We start from the raw sequence: 19153 nt of genomic DNA on the forward strand, positions 1-19153 counted from the left end.
TCTATGGCTGTGAAGTCCAGACGTAATGGAAGAAAATATTGAACTCCAACAAACAACCCTCAGACAAACAAAGTGCTCATTGTACATTTTAGGAGGGCAGTGGACTAGGCAGTAGCCACAATGGCATCCATGACACAGGGCAACATGCTACAGGATCTCCACTCAGGAGACGCACTACTTAATTAGGGTGAGTTTTGATACAGTTTCTTGAAAGCCATTTATGCCCTATGAAGGAGAACAGCCAGGCTAGGTGGTGTACAAACCTGGAAAGTCAGTGTGAGCTGCTGTGCAGGTAATTGACAGTTGTATAACTTCAGCCATGCAGACCAAGGCCATGTAGACCAGAGCTATACAGACCAGGGTCATCAGACTAGAGCCATGCAGATCAGAGCCATGCAGACCAGGGCCATGCAGATCATAGTCATCAGACCAGAGTTACGTAAATCAGAGCCATGCAGACCAGATTCATGTGGACCAGAGCCATGCAGACCAGAGCCATGCAGACCAGGGCCATGCAGACCAGGGCCATGCAGACCAGGGCCATGCAGATCAGAGCCATGCAGACCAGGGCCATGCAGACCAGGGCCATGCAGACCAGGGCCATGCAGACCAGGGCCATGCAGATCAGAGCCATGCAGACCAGGGCCATGCAGACCAGAGCCATGTAGACCAGAGCCATGCAGACCAGGACCATGCAGACCAGGGCCATGCAGACCAGAGCCATGCAGACCAGAGCTGTGTAGACCAGATCCATGCAGACCAGGGCCATGCAGACCAGGGCCACGCAGATCAAAGGCATATAGACCAGGGCCATTAGTCCTGGCTCATCAGTCCAGAGCCAACTTTCCCAATTCAAATAAGAACAGTCTTGAAAAAATAAACTCACAGCATTCCAAAGCTAAAAGTGTTTATGTAAAAGCAGGGCCTTGTTTGTGTAAATTCCCCCAATGAGTATTGGTTTCTTCTTCCAGTTTGTTATTAATGATCTTCTCTCCATAGAACTTTCATTCCCTCAGGGTCCTATACTGTCCTAGATGGGTCATAACCCCAGTGACCACAGGGACACGGACTAGGCTTTACTCACTACTTTGAGTGGGAAGGAACTCATCCCAAGGTCTTCCATTAGCTGACTGAGGACTATAAAATTTCACATACTGCGAAATCTCCTAGTAATCAGACTTCTGTTACTGCAATGAAATACCCGAAGAAAGCAACATCTAAGAAAGAAAGGTCAATCTTGATTCACAACCAGCCCCTGGTTGGTTGGTTGGTTGGCTTTGTTGCTCTGGAGCCTGTAGTGTAGAAAACTGCTCACCTCATGGAGTCTGAGAGGCAAAGAGAAAAGCAGGAGGGTCCATAGTCCAATAGCCCTAAATGGGTACACCCCAGCCACCTAATTCCCTTCTTTTGAAAAGTCTCTACTTTTCAAAAATTTTCACCCCTTCTCAGTCGCCCCCACCCCCACCAGGCTGAGGACCATGGTTTTACAGTGTGGACCTTGAAGGAACGCTTATGCAGAACATAGCATTCCCTTAGTTTAAACCTCAACACCCTAAGTCAAAAGCACTTCTCACAGCCCCAGTGGAGACCGGGATACCTCTCAGCCTTTGGAGAGAAAGCCCCTCCGGGCTCTTTCTGTGTCAGCAGGGAGGGAAGCCGACTTTACAAACAGAAAGTTAGTCTTCCATCACCTGTACGACTTACTGCTATTGTCTCTCCAAAGAAACCACCCACACCGTGTCTGGTCACGTGTGCACATGTGCACAGGCCACAGCACTCATGCAGGGATCAGAGGACAACTTTCAGGAGTTTCTTTCACCATGGGATCCCAGATATTGAACTCAGGAAGTCCGGCTTAGCGGCAAGCCCCTTTATCAGCTGCACCAGCCCCATACATAATGTAGATGTTCAAACATACAGACTAACCCCCAAAGCTTTAGAAAACCCGTCCATTGTTCCCTAAATACCAGCTAAACCTTCCTGGTCTGAGAGCATAGGAATCTATGCACATACACACTCACCAGATTGTGGGCAGAAGCAAGAAAGTCCTGTAGATATTGCGGGGGGGGGGGGGGAGTGCTATTGTGTGCTGCCTCTTTAGAACTTGCCTGCTGGGGCGTGAGACGATCTGATGGCTGCCTAGGTCTGGAGGCAGGAAGGAACGGTGAGTCGGGAGACAGCTATGGATTTTTCAGCCAGGGCTACTAGAAGCAGCTTTCAGCGTCAAGCTCCATTCTTCACAGCAATTTCCCTAGAACTGGCGTCTCATTTCTCCTCAGCCAGAGCTGGGGACTCAACTAATGCAACAAGGGAGCAAATCATGGGCTCGAAATGCAGTTGAAATGCAAGCTTGGACTTCAGCCATCTGGATGTGTCCTTTTACTGTGTGTCTCGAAATGGTTCCCTTTCGATGTTAAAACTTCAAAAGGTGGGGGCAGAACCTTTGCAGTTTCTGGCATAGTTACAGGGTGGGGGTTACGAAACCAATAAGGAGAGAGCTGATAGGAATGTCTGTGTGCCCCCCACCCCCGAGGGTGCCAGCTCTTACACATTGGAAGGTCTAGCCTTGGACTTGAGCAAAGGTTATGTAGCAAGAAAATGAGGAAGTTGGCACTGTGGACGTCTGTGGGTTGATGAGCCCTGGGAGGTGGTGGAGTGTCAGTCTCTTCCATGAAACAACAAGGAAAGAAGAGGCACTGACTGAGAGCAAGAGGGTCCTGGGGACTGGGAAGAGAAGGGAGCTTCCATGGGCTTCTGGGAGATCAGAGGGAGCCACATTAGAGAAAAGTAATAGCTGATTGGTCAGCTGGAAGTGGTAGAATCTGATGATGTGATATTAATGTCTGTGTCTTGGGGGTCTGGAGCAAGGGTAAGGATCCAGACACTCACCTGCTTATATCCCCTCCCCACTCCCTGGGGGCACACAGGGAACCTCAGTGGAAGCAGGTTCCTTGGGTAAGAGCCACAAGACTGGCAATAACAGAAATTGAGGAGCGGGAGGGACAGGAGGGGAAGGAGAGGGGAAAGGTCAAGGGCATGGTGGATTTTCCTAATGACAGTCCTGAAGTTCCAGAAGGCACAGTGAGACCCAGAAGATACCATAGAAAGATGTGTGTGTGTGTGTGTGTGTGTGTGTGTGTGTGTGTGTGAGAGAGAGAGAGAGAGAGAGAGAGAGAGAGAGAGAGAGAGAGAGAGAAAGTATTGTTGTGGTGGTGGGGGTTGGTCAAGAGTAAGACCTGTCTTTGTTGGCCATGACAGAATATCCATGTGGGCCCATGGAAGCTTGGAGAATTGACCTCAGAAACCACGCAAGAGTAATAGGCACAGCTCAGGTCGGCTTACAGGACCAGTCCCATGACAACGCTGCACTGCAATTGACTGCTGAATCCATGGGGCCTGCACCATCCCTGCCTGCATGGTAGCGGATAAACCTTCTTCCCCTTGAGACCCTTCTCCCATGTCCTCCTTTGGCTCACCAGTCCCGTGTGAAGCTGGGCTGATGTGCCTGAGCAAGCGAGCATAGCTCACGGGCCCAGTGTGGTACACAGTCTCTTTCCTGCTGCCTGCGGATGGAGATATAGAACTCTCAATTCCTTCTCCAGCACCATGTCTGCCTGTGTGCTGCCATGCTCCCCAGCAAGATGATAATAGACTAAACCTCTGAACTGTAAGCCAGCCCCAGTGAAGTGTTTTCCTTTATAAGAGTTGCACTGGTCACGGTGTCTCGTCACAGCAATAGAAACCCTAACAAGACAGCTCTCTACAATTGTTAGGAATATAGTAGTTGACACCGGGTGTCATTTATGAAATGTCACTATTGTACCAGTCACTTTTTTTTAATTTTTATTTTCTGTTAGCTTCTAAAGCATACATGAACATTACAAGTAGCAGAAATGAGGATCAGCAGTCAAAAAGAAATCTCATTTTTTTATCCTTTGGAGAAACCTAGCTACTCATTTGCCTGTGCCTTTGGTGGCTTAAAACAGAAGGGGCACACTGACATGGGGTGGCCCATGAGAGTCCAGGGGAATGTAACTGAGCTCATTAATCTAGGGATAAAATTGAGTTATGACTTAACACAAGAGTGTCAGAACACACTGAAGAGCCAAGCTGGTCACAAGAAAGAAACAAAAGGCAGGCGTGACAGCCAGGAGCTTTCTTTTATCAGTCACGTGTTCTCTAGAGGGACAAACCGAATCCCTCGAGGAGCCTGGAGAGCTGGAGAGGAGACTTCAGTCCCGATGGCCGACTTGAGACGCTGGTTCCATTATGGTGAAAGAGTTTGAAGCCCCAGCAACAGGGAAGACGAGCTTCCGCTCAACAATGAAGGCCAACAGTCAAAACAGTGACCTTTGCCCTTCCGTGTCTTTTTATCTGGGCCACCCACATTTGGTAGCCCTCCCCTCAACGATTATGACAAGACAATCCCTCCAGACACACCCCGTGTCCAACCTGATGTAGACAGCTCTTCACTGCAACACTCCACCAGCTGATTCTAACTTCTGCCAAGTTGACAGCTGAACCCAACCATCACACTAACCAAGGGTGATTCCTGTTTGGAGGTGGAATTCCATATTTCATTTTTCTTAATATTTTTCTTTTTAAGAGATGGTTTGTGAAGTCCATTTTTTTGTAGACTTTTCTTCGTTTTGTAACTTTCATAAACACATTTATGGATTCAGTAACACTCTACCAGTCAGAATGCAGATGTACACAACGGAAATCACTGTACCTCTTTCAAAGAGATGACATGACGTATTAAATATGAGTAACAGGCAGATGTATTAAATATGGGGGATGGGGCAAACATATTAAGTATGAGGAATGGGGTGGACCAATAAAATCTCTGAAAGGATCTGTTTCCAGGCAGCCAAACCTTTAAGAAGGAAACACCACCATGGGTCTCTGCCCCAGTCGGCTGACCAGCCCTGGAACAAAGTTTCAGAGCACTTGGCTCAGTCGGAAGCCAGGTGTCAGCAAGCAACTCCAAGGTCTCCGGATTGAGCAGCTGAACCAAGGGTTATGTTACTTAGTAAGACAGGGACCTCCTGTTTGCGAGCCAGCTTTCCACTGCCGCAGTAAGCACCCAAGGTACTTAGTTTTGGAAAGGGAAAAGGTCTAGTCTGGCTCACAGATTTGGAGGTGTCATTCTGTGATTGGTTGGCTCCATTGCCCATAGCAACAGCACATAACAAAACCAGTCTACTCAGGAAGAAGATGCAAGGGAGAGGAAAGGTGAGGGGTTAGAGTCCCAATACACCCTTGAAGGACGCACTTCTAGTGACCAGAAGACCTCCCTTGGGTCTTCAGCTCTTCAAGGGTCTGTTACCTCCTAATAATGCCATGGGTTGAGAACCAAGGCTTTGGAGGAGGCTTAACCAGATCATAGGTTCCTGGAAGGAGCAGTTGTTGAAAGTAGAACAAAGCAGAGTTCTGCCTTAGTCAGGAGGAGCATCACACGGTCAAGCAAAGGTGGGCACTAAGAAGGTAGCTGTGCACAGCTGGAACCCAAAGGAAAGTCTGTCAATCAGAGGTTCATAGCTAAGAGTTTGTGCAATCTGATTCATTGGCTTAAAGAAAAAAAGTCAACTTTATTTTTGAGACCACTGTATTAACCAGAGTCCTGTATTATATTCTTTTCATTGTTACTTGTTTTTTTTTTAATTTTTGTTTTGGTGTGTGTCTGTCTGACTGTCTGCATATGTTTCTCTATGACTGTCTGCCTGTATCTCTCTCTGTGTGTGTTTGTGTGTGTGCGTGCGGTTCTCTGGAGAAAAAGAACTTAAAAGATCCTGATTTATTAGAATGGCTTACAGTTTGGTTAAGCCAACAATGGCTGCCTATTAATGTAAGGTCCAAGATTCCAGTAGTTGTTCAGACCACAAGGATGGGTGTCCCAGCTGGTCTTCAGCATATGCTGGAGTCCTGAAGAAGTAAGCTCTAATGCCAACAAAGGAATTAGTAGCATGAGTGAGAGCAAGTAAGCAAAGAGAGCAAGCTTCCTTCTTCCACGTCCTTATATAGACTGCCAGCAGAAGGCATGGTCCAGATTCAAAAGATGGATTTTCCCACCTCAAAATATCTAGATTAAAAGTCTTCTTACTTCAAATAATTTAACTAAGAAAAATCCCTCATAGGTATGCCCAAAAAATTATTTGAAGTAAGAAGACTTTTAATCTAGATATTTTGAGGTGGAAAAAATCCATCTTTTGAATCTACATTTTTATCCACTTTCTGCTTCCTAAGTGTGAATCTCAGAAAATACGAACTGTCCCAGGCGAGACCGGAGGCAAAAGGAAGAAGTGCCAGAAAGGACCACAAAATCAACCCACAATAAGCCTGTTTCCTACCTGGCAGCCTCAAGAGCAAAGGAAGACTTCAATTCCCCATTGCAGTAAGGGAGACAGTTTTTCACAACAGTCATGGACTAAACGATGGATTTGTTAATTGAATTCCTTAAAGGGTGAGGTTTCTGGTTTCCCTCTTAACTAGGGACAACACTGGGCCAAGGGCCAGGAAGTTTCCAGAAACCTCCCAGAGGCCCAGCTCACTTTTATGTTATTTCAAATACAATGTACAAAGGGGAACCACACTCGATTTATTTCTTCTAAGCCACAAGAAAGTACTCTGGGTTGGCACGCTATGACTGGAGAGCTGTATTGTTTTCTAGGAACACTGCTTGGAGAAGTAGGCAGACGGAAAGGGTTTGCAAAGACGTGTGCGGCATTTGGAGAAGAGATGTCAATCCAAACAGAATACTGAAGGAGAGAATGTTTACAATGTCCCCCTCTGCCTTCCTCCCTCTCTATCCTATCAAGAGCTACCCTCTCTCCCCCATACCAAGCCTATCTAAGAAAGGTCAAAGCCTGAGAATCGGGGGGACCGGGATTGGTAGTTAAGCTGGGAGTCTTACAAACAGGCGGGCCCCTAGGCAGGAGGTAGTGGCTCAGACTCGACACTTGGGTGGAACTTCTAGCCGGACGCTCCAGTCTGGACCGGGTGAGTAGGCAGGGCTCGGTCGGTAGTGGGCGTGGTATGGCGTGGTGGGGCGTGGCGGGGGCTGTGCTGAGCCTGGCAGACTCTGATCTTAGGTCCCCAAACCACTCTCTCCAGTGAAGGCCACAGCCTTCTAGCTCCGAGTTTGTGTCTGCTTAGCCCTGCAGCCCAGGCCACCATGGCTCTGCGTGTGGCAGCGTTCGACCTTGACGGAGTGCTGGCCCTTCCCTCTCTCGCCGGCGCCCTCCGACGCACCGAGGAGGCCCTGGCGCTACCCAGGTAAGGGAACCCGCGCTAGGTCTGTGTCACAAGTAGGCAGTCCCCAGCGGCCTGGTGTCCTGCCCACGCATCCAGCTCAGGTTTCAAATTGCTTTCCTGGTGAGCCTGGGCAAGATCAAAATCATTGTCTGGTACTAAATATCAGTGTGCACGAGTTGATCCATAGCCCTTCTAAATGCTAAGTAATTAAGTTTTGTTAAAAACCTCAAAATTGCCCTTTGCAAAAGGAGGCGGATACTAAACTATTTGCTACGGGGTTAATTCTGTTGAACTGGGTCTTTAAAATGCTCGCTGAGACTTACAAGAAAATTCTGTCCAAAGGCCAGCATTACAGAAGAGCCAGTGCAAGCAGCAATTTAGAGAAATGGCCCCCAGCCCGAGGAAGTGAGAGGGGGGGGGGGGGGGGGGGTAGTCTCTGACACCAAAAGTAATGGCTCGTTTTCAGATGGCAGAGGGAGAAAACAGGGGCCTGTAGAAAAACAAATGTCTGGAGAAAATATATCAAAATATCCAGACAAGCGGCTGGAGGGTAGGCTGCAGTTAAGAATATTTGATTTCCCCGCAACCGTGTCAGATGGCACCAGGTGATCTGACGCCCCCTTCTGGCCTCCTAGGGCTCCTGTACTCACAGATGCAGACACAAACACACATAATATAAAAAGTAATAAAAATAAATATTTTAAAGATCCAGACGTTACTAATTGTACGTGAGCTCATGAATGATTTTCCCTCTACATTTCTCTTTCCATTCACAAGCATTTTATATACAGAAAGGGGGAACGCATATTTATTTTTTAAAAGTTAAAAAGGAGCTGGGCTGTGGTGGCGCACGCCTTTAATCCCAGTACTTTGGAGGCAGAGGCAGGTGGGTCTCTGTGAGTTTGAGGCCAGCCTGGTCTACAAAGCTAGTTCTAGGACAGACTCCAAAGCTACAGAGAAACCCTGTCTCGAAAAACAAAACAAAACAAAGCAAAACAGAAAAAAGTTAAAAAGGACGAAAGGTCATTCCAGTAGGACTCAAAGGAAAGAAGAAAGGGGTAATTCCAAATTACCCCTGAGTGGCAGGTTGTGATCTGGAAATCTGCCTCATTTAATGATTCTAGAATTTTTTTTTTTTTTTTGGTTTTTCGAGACAGGGTTTCCCTGTAGTTTCTAGAGCCTGTCCTGGAACTAGCTCTTGTAGACCAGGCTGGCCTCGAACTCACAGAGATCCGCCTGCCTCTGCCTCCCAAGTGCTGGGATTAAAGGTGTGCGCCACCACCGCCCGGCTGATTCTAGAATTTTTATGACAGCAAGAGGGCTTATCTTTTATACTATATAAATCATGTAAGCCAACCCAAAGGAGGCTCAATGTCTAGAACAGCAGTTCTCAACCTGTGGCTCACGACCATTGGAAAACACATATCTCTGATAGTCTTAGGAACTGAGACACCACTCCGTGGCAACCTTCCAGGTATGAAGTAGCAACAAAAATAATTTTATGGTTGGGGGATCACCACCGAATGAAGAGCTGTATTAAAGGGTTTCAGCATTAGGAAGGTTGAGAAGCAGGCACCTTCTCAGATGCAGAGACTGAGGTGTGGCGGGGAGATTCCCTTGGTGGCTCTGAGAGTAGTATTCTTTCGCTCAGTGCAGGTTCCTCCCTCTCTGCCTCCCTTGGCTGCTCTTCTAGAAATTCATCTGTCCAGGCCGAATAAATAAAATGCACCAACAGCTGAGAGGCAAAAATAAACAAGAGACTACAAAGTCCACCATCAGGTGGCCACACTGCATGCAGTGAAGTAGAATTTGACAGAGAATAATATTTGAAAATGAAAAGCCATCCACCTCTAAGCTGCGCTTGCCCAATAGGAGTTATGAGAAAGGAATGGTTAGTTTGCTTCCAAGAAGTTTGTGTGTAGGTGTGGGTGTCCACATTTTTATGTGAGGGGATGGATGGATGCTTTGTGTGGAGGGGTGCACCGGTGTGCGCTTGCTTAACCTGTCTTTCTAGTCCACCATCCTAAGAGACATTGCCTTTTCTTAGGAATCTTGAGTGAAGATTAAATTAGCTTCTATGGAAAGTGGATGGGCAGCTGTGTTTTTGATACATGCCCTTATTTACAGAAGTTCTCCATGTCTGCAGTGATGCACTGAGCAATACCATTGGATGGCACGCTCACACAGTTCCTTTGTGACCATGGTTAGGGTTGTTCTCGGGTGGCATAGAATAGCACAAAACTAGCCGCACGCGGGAGGTCAGAGTGCAAGTGTTGCGTTTGTTTACCCATCAGATGTGTGAGCTAATCTGGTAGAAAACGAAGAAAAAGCGTCTTCCACGCACTGGGTATTTTCAGCATGCTTGCCAGCAGATGTAACAACTCCTCCCGCACAGGCCACCAAAGCTCATGCTGACAGCCGTGCCCTGAGAAGTACCAAGTTCTCAGAAATTTTATTGTGTCTCTTAATTGTGTTTTGTTTATGTTGTATATTGTGGGTGTTTTGTCTGTGTGTATACCTCTGTACTATGTGCGTGCCTGGTGCCCGTGGGGGCCAGAAGAGGGTGTCAGAACCTTTTGAACGGGAGCCCCAGATGGAACTGAACCACCATGTGGGAGCTGAGACGCTAACCAGGTTCTCTGGACGAGCAGCTGATGCTCTCCAGCCCCTCTTGCATCTCTTGATTCACCAGTTTCGTTTTCTGTCATGGTCTTTTACTATTCACTGCCTTGATGAGGCATTCTGCTTGTTTGTTTGTTAGTTTTTGTTTTTCGAGACAGGGTTTCTCTGCAACTTTTGAGCCCATCCCAGAACTCGCTCTGTAGACCAGGCTGTTCTGAAGTTACAGAGATCCACCTGCCTATGCCTTCTGAGTGCTGGGATTAAAGGCGTGCGCCACCACCGCAATCTTAAAATACAGTGCTCAGGGGCCGGCGAGATGACTGAGCTGACAGAGGTGCTCGCCACCAAGCACGACAACCTGAATTCCATCCCCAGGACCTACGTGGTGGAGGGAGAGAACTGACTCCCTTGGGTTGCCCTCTGACCCATATATGTGCCCTGTGGCATGTTGTGTGCAAGTGCACACACATATGCATAAAGAAATGTAATAAAAAGTTGTGCTCATGTTTTCCAATGGTAAGAATAGTCTTGTTTTGTCAAATTGCTTCTACTTCAAAATAAGCCCTGCTTGCTCTTGCTGTATAAATGTAGCAATGTCCTCTTGCAGTCACACCATTCCTATGTGTTCTTCTTTAGTCAATCCCCGATTTTCAGGCAGAAATAAGTCATTTTAGTTCCTTCTTCTTGGTCATATAATACAGCTATCTGCTTACCTGTCACTGTGAGTCTCCTAAGGATGGGATTGTTATTTCCCTGTCTTTTACATCACAGGTAACACACAGCCTTGCACAACTTAGGTGTCTAATAAAAGCTTGTGGCACCTAACTGCACTCTGATTCTTAAAACTTCAGCGCAGCTGCTAAAGGGTCTGGGGACTCTCACTGAGGAGCGGCCGTGCTATGTCACAGGCGTGAGGTGGCATTTGCATTGCTTTGTCTTTACTATGCATTATCGAATAACATGTTGAAAACATGTAAATTTGATGTCAATTGTACCTTAATAAGATTGTTCAGAAAATACTGATGTCAAAAGCACAACAGAAACCATTGCTATTATGAGGAAGCTGGACAAGGCCACAGATCTCAGGTACACGTCTTTTATGGATAGAGGGTTAATCTGCTTTTAAAAAAAATACTCCACTATAATCAAAAACAAAATTCCCAAGTAGGAGATAATCGTTCTCATACTTGGGGATGGTAAATGTCTGCAAAGGGTTTGGCAGTTGCAACTGATAATAGGCGAGGTATATCCATTATTCAGGGCTGCCAACAGTACAGACTGGCTGGGTTAGTAGGAGAGTGTTCTGGAAGGGTAGAAGGCCAAGACCAAGGTTTCAGAAAAGTTGATCTTCTAGTTGTTTCTCTTTTGCTGTGATAAACACCATGGCAACCAGCAACTTGGGGGAGGAAAGGGCTTGTTTGGCTTATAGGTCATCACCTAGGAAAGCCAGAACAAGAACTCAAAGCGGGAGCTTGGAGACAGGAACTGGCGCACAAACAATGGAGGAATGGTGCTTACTGGCTTGCTATTCTTGACTTTCTCAGCTGCTGTTCTTATTCAGCCCAGGGATGGTCTTCCCACAGTGGGCTGGCCTCTCACACATCAATCAATAATCAAGAAAATGCTCCACAGATCTGGCAACAGGTCAGTCTGATGGAGACAACTCCTTGACTGAAATGTTCTCTACCCAGATGTGTCTAGATCTGTGCCAGTTTTGCAAAAACGAATTATGACAGTGTAGTCCTACCCCATGTCAGTGTTGACACACAAGCATATCCCTTTAAGTAATACCCATTTTGTGGCTCATACCCAAGATCTCTGTGTTAATGTTACAATATAAAATGTAGTCTGACTTTTAAAAGTCCCATAGTCTTTAAATTTTTCAACACTTAAAAGTTCAAGATCTTTTTTTCAACTGGATTGTTATTCTTTTTTATTATTTATTTATTTATTTTTATTATTAAAAATTTCCACCTCCTCCCCACCTCCCATTTCCCTCCCCCTCCCTTAACTCTCCTCCCCTTCCCTTGCCAGTCCAAGGAACAGTCAGGGTTCCCTACCCTGTGGGAAGTCCAAGGTCCAACCCATTCCATCTGGGTCCAGGAAGGTGCGCATCTAAACAGACTAGGCTCCCCAAAAGCCAGTACATGCGGTAGGATCAAAACCCAGTGTCATTGTTCTTGGCTTCTCAGTCACCCTTCATTGTCCGCCACGTTCAGAGAGTCCGGTTTGATCCCATGTTTTTTCAGTCCAGGTCGCGCTGGCCTTGGTGAGCTCCCATTAAAAATCAAGAGATTCTTAACTGTGAGCTCCTATAAAGTTAAAAACAAGTTACATGCTTTCTTGTTCCAAGAGAGAAGAACCAGAGTACAGTATAATCAGATCAAAGAAAATATCAACTCCAGCAGTGTAAACAGTTCAGTCTCTGACATCTGGGACTCGCTCATGATCTCCTGGGCTCCTGTGGCTTTAAACACTCTTCTTCCCCAGTGCTGCCAGATGCAGCACACACAGTTTGTCTCATAGGCTCAGGCTGGCGCCACTGCACACCCATCACTGTCCTAGGTAGGTGTAGCATGGTCCAGGTACTTCTAATATGCTAGCGCCTGTACTACAATGGAGGCTGGTCTCCCTGCTGACCCTGCCACACAGTACTGAGGCTCAGTTGTTTTCCATGGCCCCTTTAATCCTGCAGCTTTCATGTCATCAAAACTAATACCATCTGGGAGACTCTTACGGATTGCCAAGCTTAGTTGCCAGTATGAGATGCAGCCTTGCCCTTCCCTGCCCCCAGTAAAAGCTTCTGAGTACTGACCCTGATGAAATACCTCCCAGAAGATTTAACCTCAGTGATTCTGGTCTCCTGTTAATCACATCTGATTCTTCAGCCCCAACTGACCGGAAACCACAGATTCTTAATCCAGAATGTCATTCTATATTTGTGACAGTTGGTTCCCTCCAACAAACCTGTCCTTGACTTGAAGCTAGCACCATTGTGCTCTGTGTGTGTCTATGTCTAAATAACCTCTTTTTATTAGAATACCAATTGTGTTAAATTAGGACCTCATTAACTTCATTATCACTTTAAAGATTCCATCTCCAAATATAGCCCCATTGTGAAGTACTGGAAGGTAAAACTTCAGCATGGGAATTTTGAAGGTGAGCTACTTCAGACCTTAACACAGGAAATATTTTTAGAAATGAGAGATTAAGATAAAATGGGAACTATATGTACATAATAAATTTAAGGAAAAAAATTGTTCCTTTTGAAAAATGCGAGCTAAGGATGGCTTCCTGTGGAAAAACTTGACCTTGGCTTACATCTTCCTGTCTTTCTGACAAGAGTTTGTCTTTGAATGTGAATGGTGGCTGGTGATGGTTATATTCCTTGTGTCTTCCAGAGGCTTCCTGATAGACGCCTTCCAGAAGGAATACCCAGAGGGACCCAGTGAGCAACTCATGAGAGGGAAGATCACTTTCTCCCAGGTGAGGGCACACTGTGTGGACCCCTTGGGAGGTTCTATGCTTTATTGAGTTTCCACCCTGGCCTTCAACTCACCATGGGCAAGATCATGTTTTCTTAAGTCACCTCCCCACAACCCCCTATAACTTGCAAAACAGCAAGACACTGGACAGTGTGTTTCGGACTGCATTGTAGTCTGCCTGGGCCAACCTGAGGAACTGTGACAGGAAACTTGGCAACAAGAGTAGCTATTTCAAGACAGAGCCACTGAACCATTAACTCAATAACTATAGAGCAGGAGACTTTGGAGTCAGAAACTGGGTTTAAATCTATAGGCCCTACTTACATATCAAGACCACAGCAAGTTACTTAACTTCTCGAAACCTCCATTGCATTATCAGTAAGATGCATGATGATACCACCCATGCCCAAGGGGTTGTGAAACCTGAGAATGCTTGACACAGTGTGTTTCACTCAGTCCGTGCTCAGTAAAGGAGCTGGTCCTGGTGCCAAATCCTCAATTACCTTATGATAAGATAGAGTCTCAATTTGTGTGCCTATAAACAATCTGTTTATAAACCCACAGGTTTTTTAAATCGCCTTTTTGGGAAAACTATATTACTATGGACAATTGTTATCCGATCAGAGAATTTGGGGACCACTTCGTTAAAAAGAACGATCATAAGAGACAGAGGACCAGGGTGTTTGCCGCAAGATAGTGTCTTCCATGTATGACAGGGAAGCTGCAGCCATGAAATCTCAATATAACTGCCTAAACAAGACCAGCGCAATGCGGTCATCAGTTGATATGCCAACATGGATGAGGAAAATCTCACAAGACCGCATGAAGACTACAGACAGACAATTAATGGCTGCTGAACAAGGGAGAATCAGTTTTCTCCAGTGAGGAGACCCCTGATAGATCATCCGATCCCTGTGGTCAGTCCTATACACACGCATATACATATATACATATACATATATATATATATGAACACACATGCACGCACACACGTGTGTGCGCTATGCTAAATTAGAGGGAAGAGAAGAAACACAGGAAGAGTTGGAGGAATGGGGGGAGGGGTGGAAATGTTGTGAGTATGGTTTCCCTGAGATGAAATTAATTGAATTTAAAAAGGACACAGCATTATGAAAACCCCATGATGAAATCCAGTACTTTGTGTGCCTACTTTCAAATTAATAAAAACAGAGAAAGAACAAGAGAGAGAGAGAGAGATAGAGAGAGAGAGAGAGAGAGAGAGAGAGAGAGAGAGAGAAAGGGCTCACACTATGTGGTATTGCTGAGAATCTTGCAGTCACTTTATCATACATGCACTGACATGCACACGCACACACCACAACAAACAGTGAAGAACAGGTGTGCCAATGCCATGGGGAACAACTATCTCTGAAGCTTTATCCAATACAAACACCTTCAGCGGCATTGTTCAGAATAAGGAGGGGAATGCTGGTATCTTCAGTGACATGGGATGGTTTGGGGTCAATTTCCAGCGAGCAGTATGACATGCACCTACTTCAGAATTCCTGAACTGTTTATACTCTTTTAGAAACTCACAGGGCTAGAAGTCTGAGAAGTTGAATTATACCTGGACAAAGATGCCTAAAGCTTGAATTGTCCTTTTGAAATTATCTTTGGTCGGGCTGTGGTGGCGCACGCCTTTAATCCCAGCACTCGGGAGGCAGAGGCAGGTGGATCTCTGTGAGTTTGAGGCCAGCCTGGTCTACAAGAGCTAGTTCCAGGACAGGCTCCAAAGCTACAGAGAAACCCTGTCTTAAAAAACCAAAAAAAAAATTATCTTTGGAAATTGTTCTACTTTGCTTTCTACTATCGGGATAAACACCTTGACCAAAAGCAACTCAGGGAGGAAAGGGTTTATTTGGCTTACAGGTCACAGTCCTTCACTGAGGAAAGTCAGGGGAGAAACTCAAACATAGGTAGGAACCTGGAGGTAGAAACAGAAGCAGAGACCATGAAGGGCTGCTACTTACTGGCTTATTCTCCAGGCTTACACCAGCTACCTCTTCTGTAGCACCTAGGGCCACCCACCCAGAGGTGGCACTGGCTGAAGTGGGCAGGACCCATCAATCATTAATCCAAAATATGCCCCACAGATTTGCACACAGGACAGCCTGATGGAGGGATTTTCTTACTGAGGTTCCTCCCCTCTTCCCAGATGACCTAGTTTGTCTCAAATTGACCAAAAAACAAACAAACAAACAAACAAAACAAAACAATGCGGAAGTGAGCTTGGACTCTTCACACCATTTATGTGCAGGATGAAAGCAGAAGGGTGCACACAATGTAGCTCTGGCCAAGATTTCCAAACTGAACACACTCATACTTTAGCACCAGGTCAAAACACATGGGGAGCATAGTGGGGCCTTCTCTCTATGTTCCTATGGACACGACCTTTCCACAAGCAACTGCTGCCTTGTTGTTCCTAACCTAAATCATTCTTGCCTGTGTTAGCATCTGGACAAGGGGAATTTTGCTGTTTGGCATATTCTGCTTGGCTTTGTGTATGTGGTGTTCATAGATGCTATTGCAGGCATTAGCAATAGTTTATTTTTCAGCTATTGGGGGGTCACTGGGGGCCCACTGTATGGACGTGCCCTACGCTGTGAATTCTGAGATTGCTGGGCTTCTGGGTAGCTTTTAGTTTGAGAGTCTCATGAATAGTGTTGCAGTGGGGTATTATACTGTGATTCATTCTGCAGTGAGATTAATCAGGCTGTGTTGTAGCTTAGGCTGCTATTATAAAGATACTGCAGGAGACTGGGTGACTCAAATTATCAGGTGTTCATTTCTAATTTTTCTAGAGGCTAGAGAACCCAAGGTGCCTGGGAAGGTGCTCTTTCTGGATTCCAGTAAGCCTTCTTCCTCCTGTATACTAGTAGGAGAAAAAGCAAGCTCCCCTATCTTTTTAGGGTTCCATGCATGGCAACTCTACTCTCATGACTCAATCATCTCTCAAAGCCCAGACCTCCAGATAATATACACTGAAGGTTAAGACTTCAACACACTCATTTTTAGTGGGATAAAGACATTTAGTCTGTCATAAGCTGCCATAGTAAAATGCCTCCGACTGAGTAGCTGAAACAAACTGAAAATTCTAGATTAGAGTTACAAAGGGATTGGTTTCTTGTGGGGTTTCTTTTTGCAGACAGCCAGTTTCTCACTGTATCAATGCATGGTTTTCCCTCTTTGGATTAGCTTTATGTTGCTAGAATAAAATACCAGAGGCAATTAACTTACAAAGGGAAAATATTTATTTATCTCACAGATAAGAGTCCAGTCCAAAACTAGACAGCTCATAGTGTTGGGCATCTGGTATAGGCTGCACAGCTTATGGATCAGTTAGGAGAGAGAGGGTGGGCAGTTGCTAGGGTGGGCAGTTGCCATCCAACCATCCCTAGCATATGTTCCCAATCACATAAGGACCTCTCACCCCCATATCTCCCAAAGGCGCCAATAATGCAGCCCTTTGGATCAAACTTGGAGTGTAGTACCCCTATTAAATGATAGCATCACGACCTCCTCTGATCCCTTTCTCTAAGGATGTATACCTTATTGAGTTAGAATTCATCCTAATGATCTCATTTTACCTAAACCTCATCTTTAAAGCCCTTGTCCCCAAAAGTCATATTCTAAGATTCAAGGACTTCAATGTTCCAGTGAGAGGACATTGTTTGTTCAGACCATATCAGTAGTCATGAGTGTAGTTTCTCTTTGAAGGCTGGCTGTTATCTTAATGTCTGTGACCTGTGGCAGGCTTTCTCTTGGGTCACCAACCAGCTCCCAAATTATCACATGGAGACGCATTATTAGTCATGAATGCTTGACCTAGCCTAGGCTTGTTTCTGGCTAGTTCTTTTAACTTAAATCAACCCGTGTCTCTTTATCTACCTTTCGCCTCAGGTCTTTGCTTTATGTCTTACTTTCCTTTTTTCTCCAGTGTCTGGCTGGTTGGCAGATGTCTGGTTTCTGGCCCCAGGCGGCTTTCTCCCTCATTCTCTTCTTCTTCTTCTTCTTCTTCTTCTTCTTCTTCTTCTTCTTCTTCTTCTTCTTCCTCTTCCTCTTCCTCTTCCTCTTCCTCTTCTTCTCTTTCCTTCTTGAAACTAGATTTCTCCTCCTACTTATTCTCTCTGACACAGATTTCTCTCTTGTATAGCTGTTGGCCATTCAGCTTTTTATTAAGGCCCCTTAGACAGGCATGGTGAAGCAGCATGTCTTTTCATAATTAAACAACTGCAGCATAAACAAATGTAACACATCTTTTTATCATTGAACAAATGCAGCATAAACAAATATAACACGCCTTTGCCTACTTAACATATATTTCACAACATTCTCCAATTCATATGTTAAGCTTCTGACCACTAACAGGAAAGTAACTAAGTCAGGAGAGTACAACCCTTCAGGAAGAGATTGGAAAAGGGACCCTAGAGGATTACTTAGGTCCTTCTCTGTTGAGCAAAGTGAGCAGGCAGCACCATCTATGAAACAGACACCAGTCTGTCTGCATCTTGACTTTGACCGTCACAGACTTCAGAATTGGGGGGAAGGAATTTCGCCTGCTTCTGAGCTCCCCAGCTTCTGTTATTCTAGTGCAGCTCACCTTTGTCCTTTCTCTCGGGGAGCTTGCTCCCAGGATTGGAATGCACACATTTGAACTTCGTGGTGCTGCCGAGACTTCTCCAAGGCTGCAACCACTGGCCCTGCTACCTCCCACATCTGTTTGCTTTACAGTGGGCACCACTCATGGAAGAGAGCTGCAGGAAGCGCTCCAGCGCCTCTGGAACCAGCCTACCTGAGGATTTCTCCATAAGTCAAATATTCAATCAAGCCATGGCAGCAAGAAGCATCAACCGCCCCATGCTCCAGGCAGCTATTGCTCTCAGAAAGAAAGGTGAGAGACTCTGTGCTGCCCATTCCATGCGTGGCCTGACTACACCAGAGCCCTGGGAAAGCTGAGGTTAGAACACAGCTAAGTACGTCTCAAGGTCACAGATCTGACACACCCTTAAAGCAAGCCTCCAGAACCAGCTTTACTACATGAGAAAACTCTTGCTAACTAGCTTACTGTTAGGATCCCTGGGAAATGATATAATTTTATATAATAAAGCAATGATCAGTTACTGCTTTATGAACAAAATTCTATCCTTTCATTGCTACTAATTAGTATCAATAATTATCCAAATGACCAAACTTCTGCCACAGATTTTAACATGAGGCTTTTAAGCAACTCTGATTTTTCCAGTCTTTGAGGGTCAGAGTAGTGCTGTGAACTGGTGTGAGTCGGGATGATGTCATGCAGTCTAAGATACGAAGTCACATCCATGCATGGGCAGGCATTTTATTGTAGTGCCTGCCTCTTCTTCGAGAGCATCAATGAAACTGTCTCATCAGACTCATGTCATTGACTCAGTCCATCTGTGCTGCTGTAACAAAAGACCTGGGGTTAGAGAGTTTACAAAGGAGCACAAGATGGAGAGGACTGTATCTGTGAGGGTCTTCATGCTGTGGCTCATCAGACTGGGAAAGGGAAGGGCAGAACAGAGTGTGAATGCCCGAAAGACAAGATATTCGCCTGCAGCTCCTGTTATTTTACAACAAGCACTGGTTTCCGTCATGAAGGCGGAGCTCTTGTGACCCAGCTATTTTGTTAGACCTCTGCCCACTAGCTCTATGACAGTAGGAATTGAGTTTGCGACTTTTAGGAGACACAGTCAAGCCGTAGCCCAGCCCACATCCATGGCTCTTTGCTCGCCATAGGCTCATCTGTCTCGTTT

General features: G+C 45.7%; 1 protein-coding gene across 1 annotated transcript in view; it reads left to right on the forward strand.

The window, feature by feature from the left end:
* The first annotated feature begins 7070 nt into the window (after window positions 1-7070).
* Window positions 7071-19153, forward strand: part of Ephx2 (epoxide hydrolase 2) — a 38498-nt gene continuing 26415 nt past the window's right edge. Inside the window, exons 1-3 of the mRNA XM_038310297.2 lie at window positions 7071-7275; window positions 13278-13362; window positions 18111-18270. Coding sequence (XP_038166225.1) covers window positions 7175-7275; window positions 13278-13362; window positions 18111-18270 — 346 coding nt within the window. The 5' untranslated portion in view covers window positions 7071-7174. The remainder of the gene's footprint in view (window positions 7276-13277; window positions 13363-18110; window positions 18271-19153) is intronic.

This window comes from Arvicola amphibius, chromosome 13 (genome assembly GCF_903992535.2).
Source record: "Arvicola amphibius chromosome 13, mArvAmp1.2, whole genome shotgun sequence".
Taxonomy (NCBI): Eukaryota; Metazoa; Chordata; class Mammalia; order Rodentia; family Cricetidae; genus Arvicola; species Arvicola amphibius.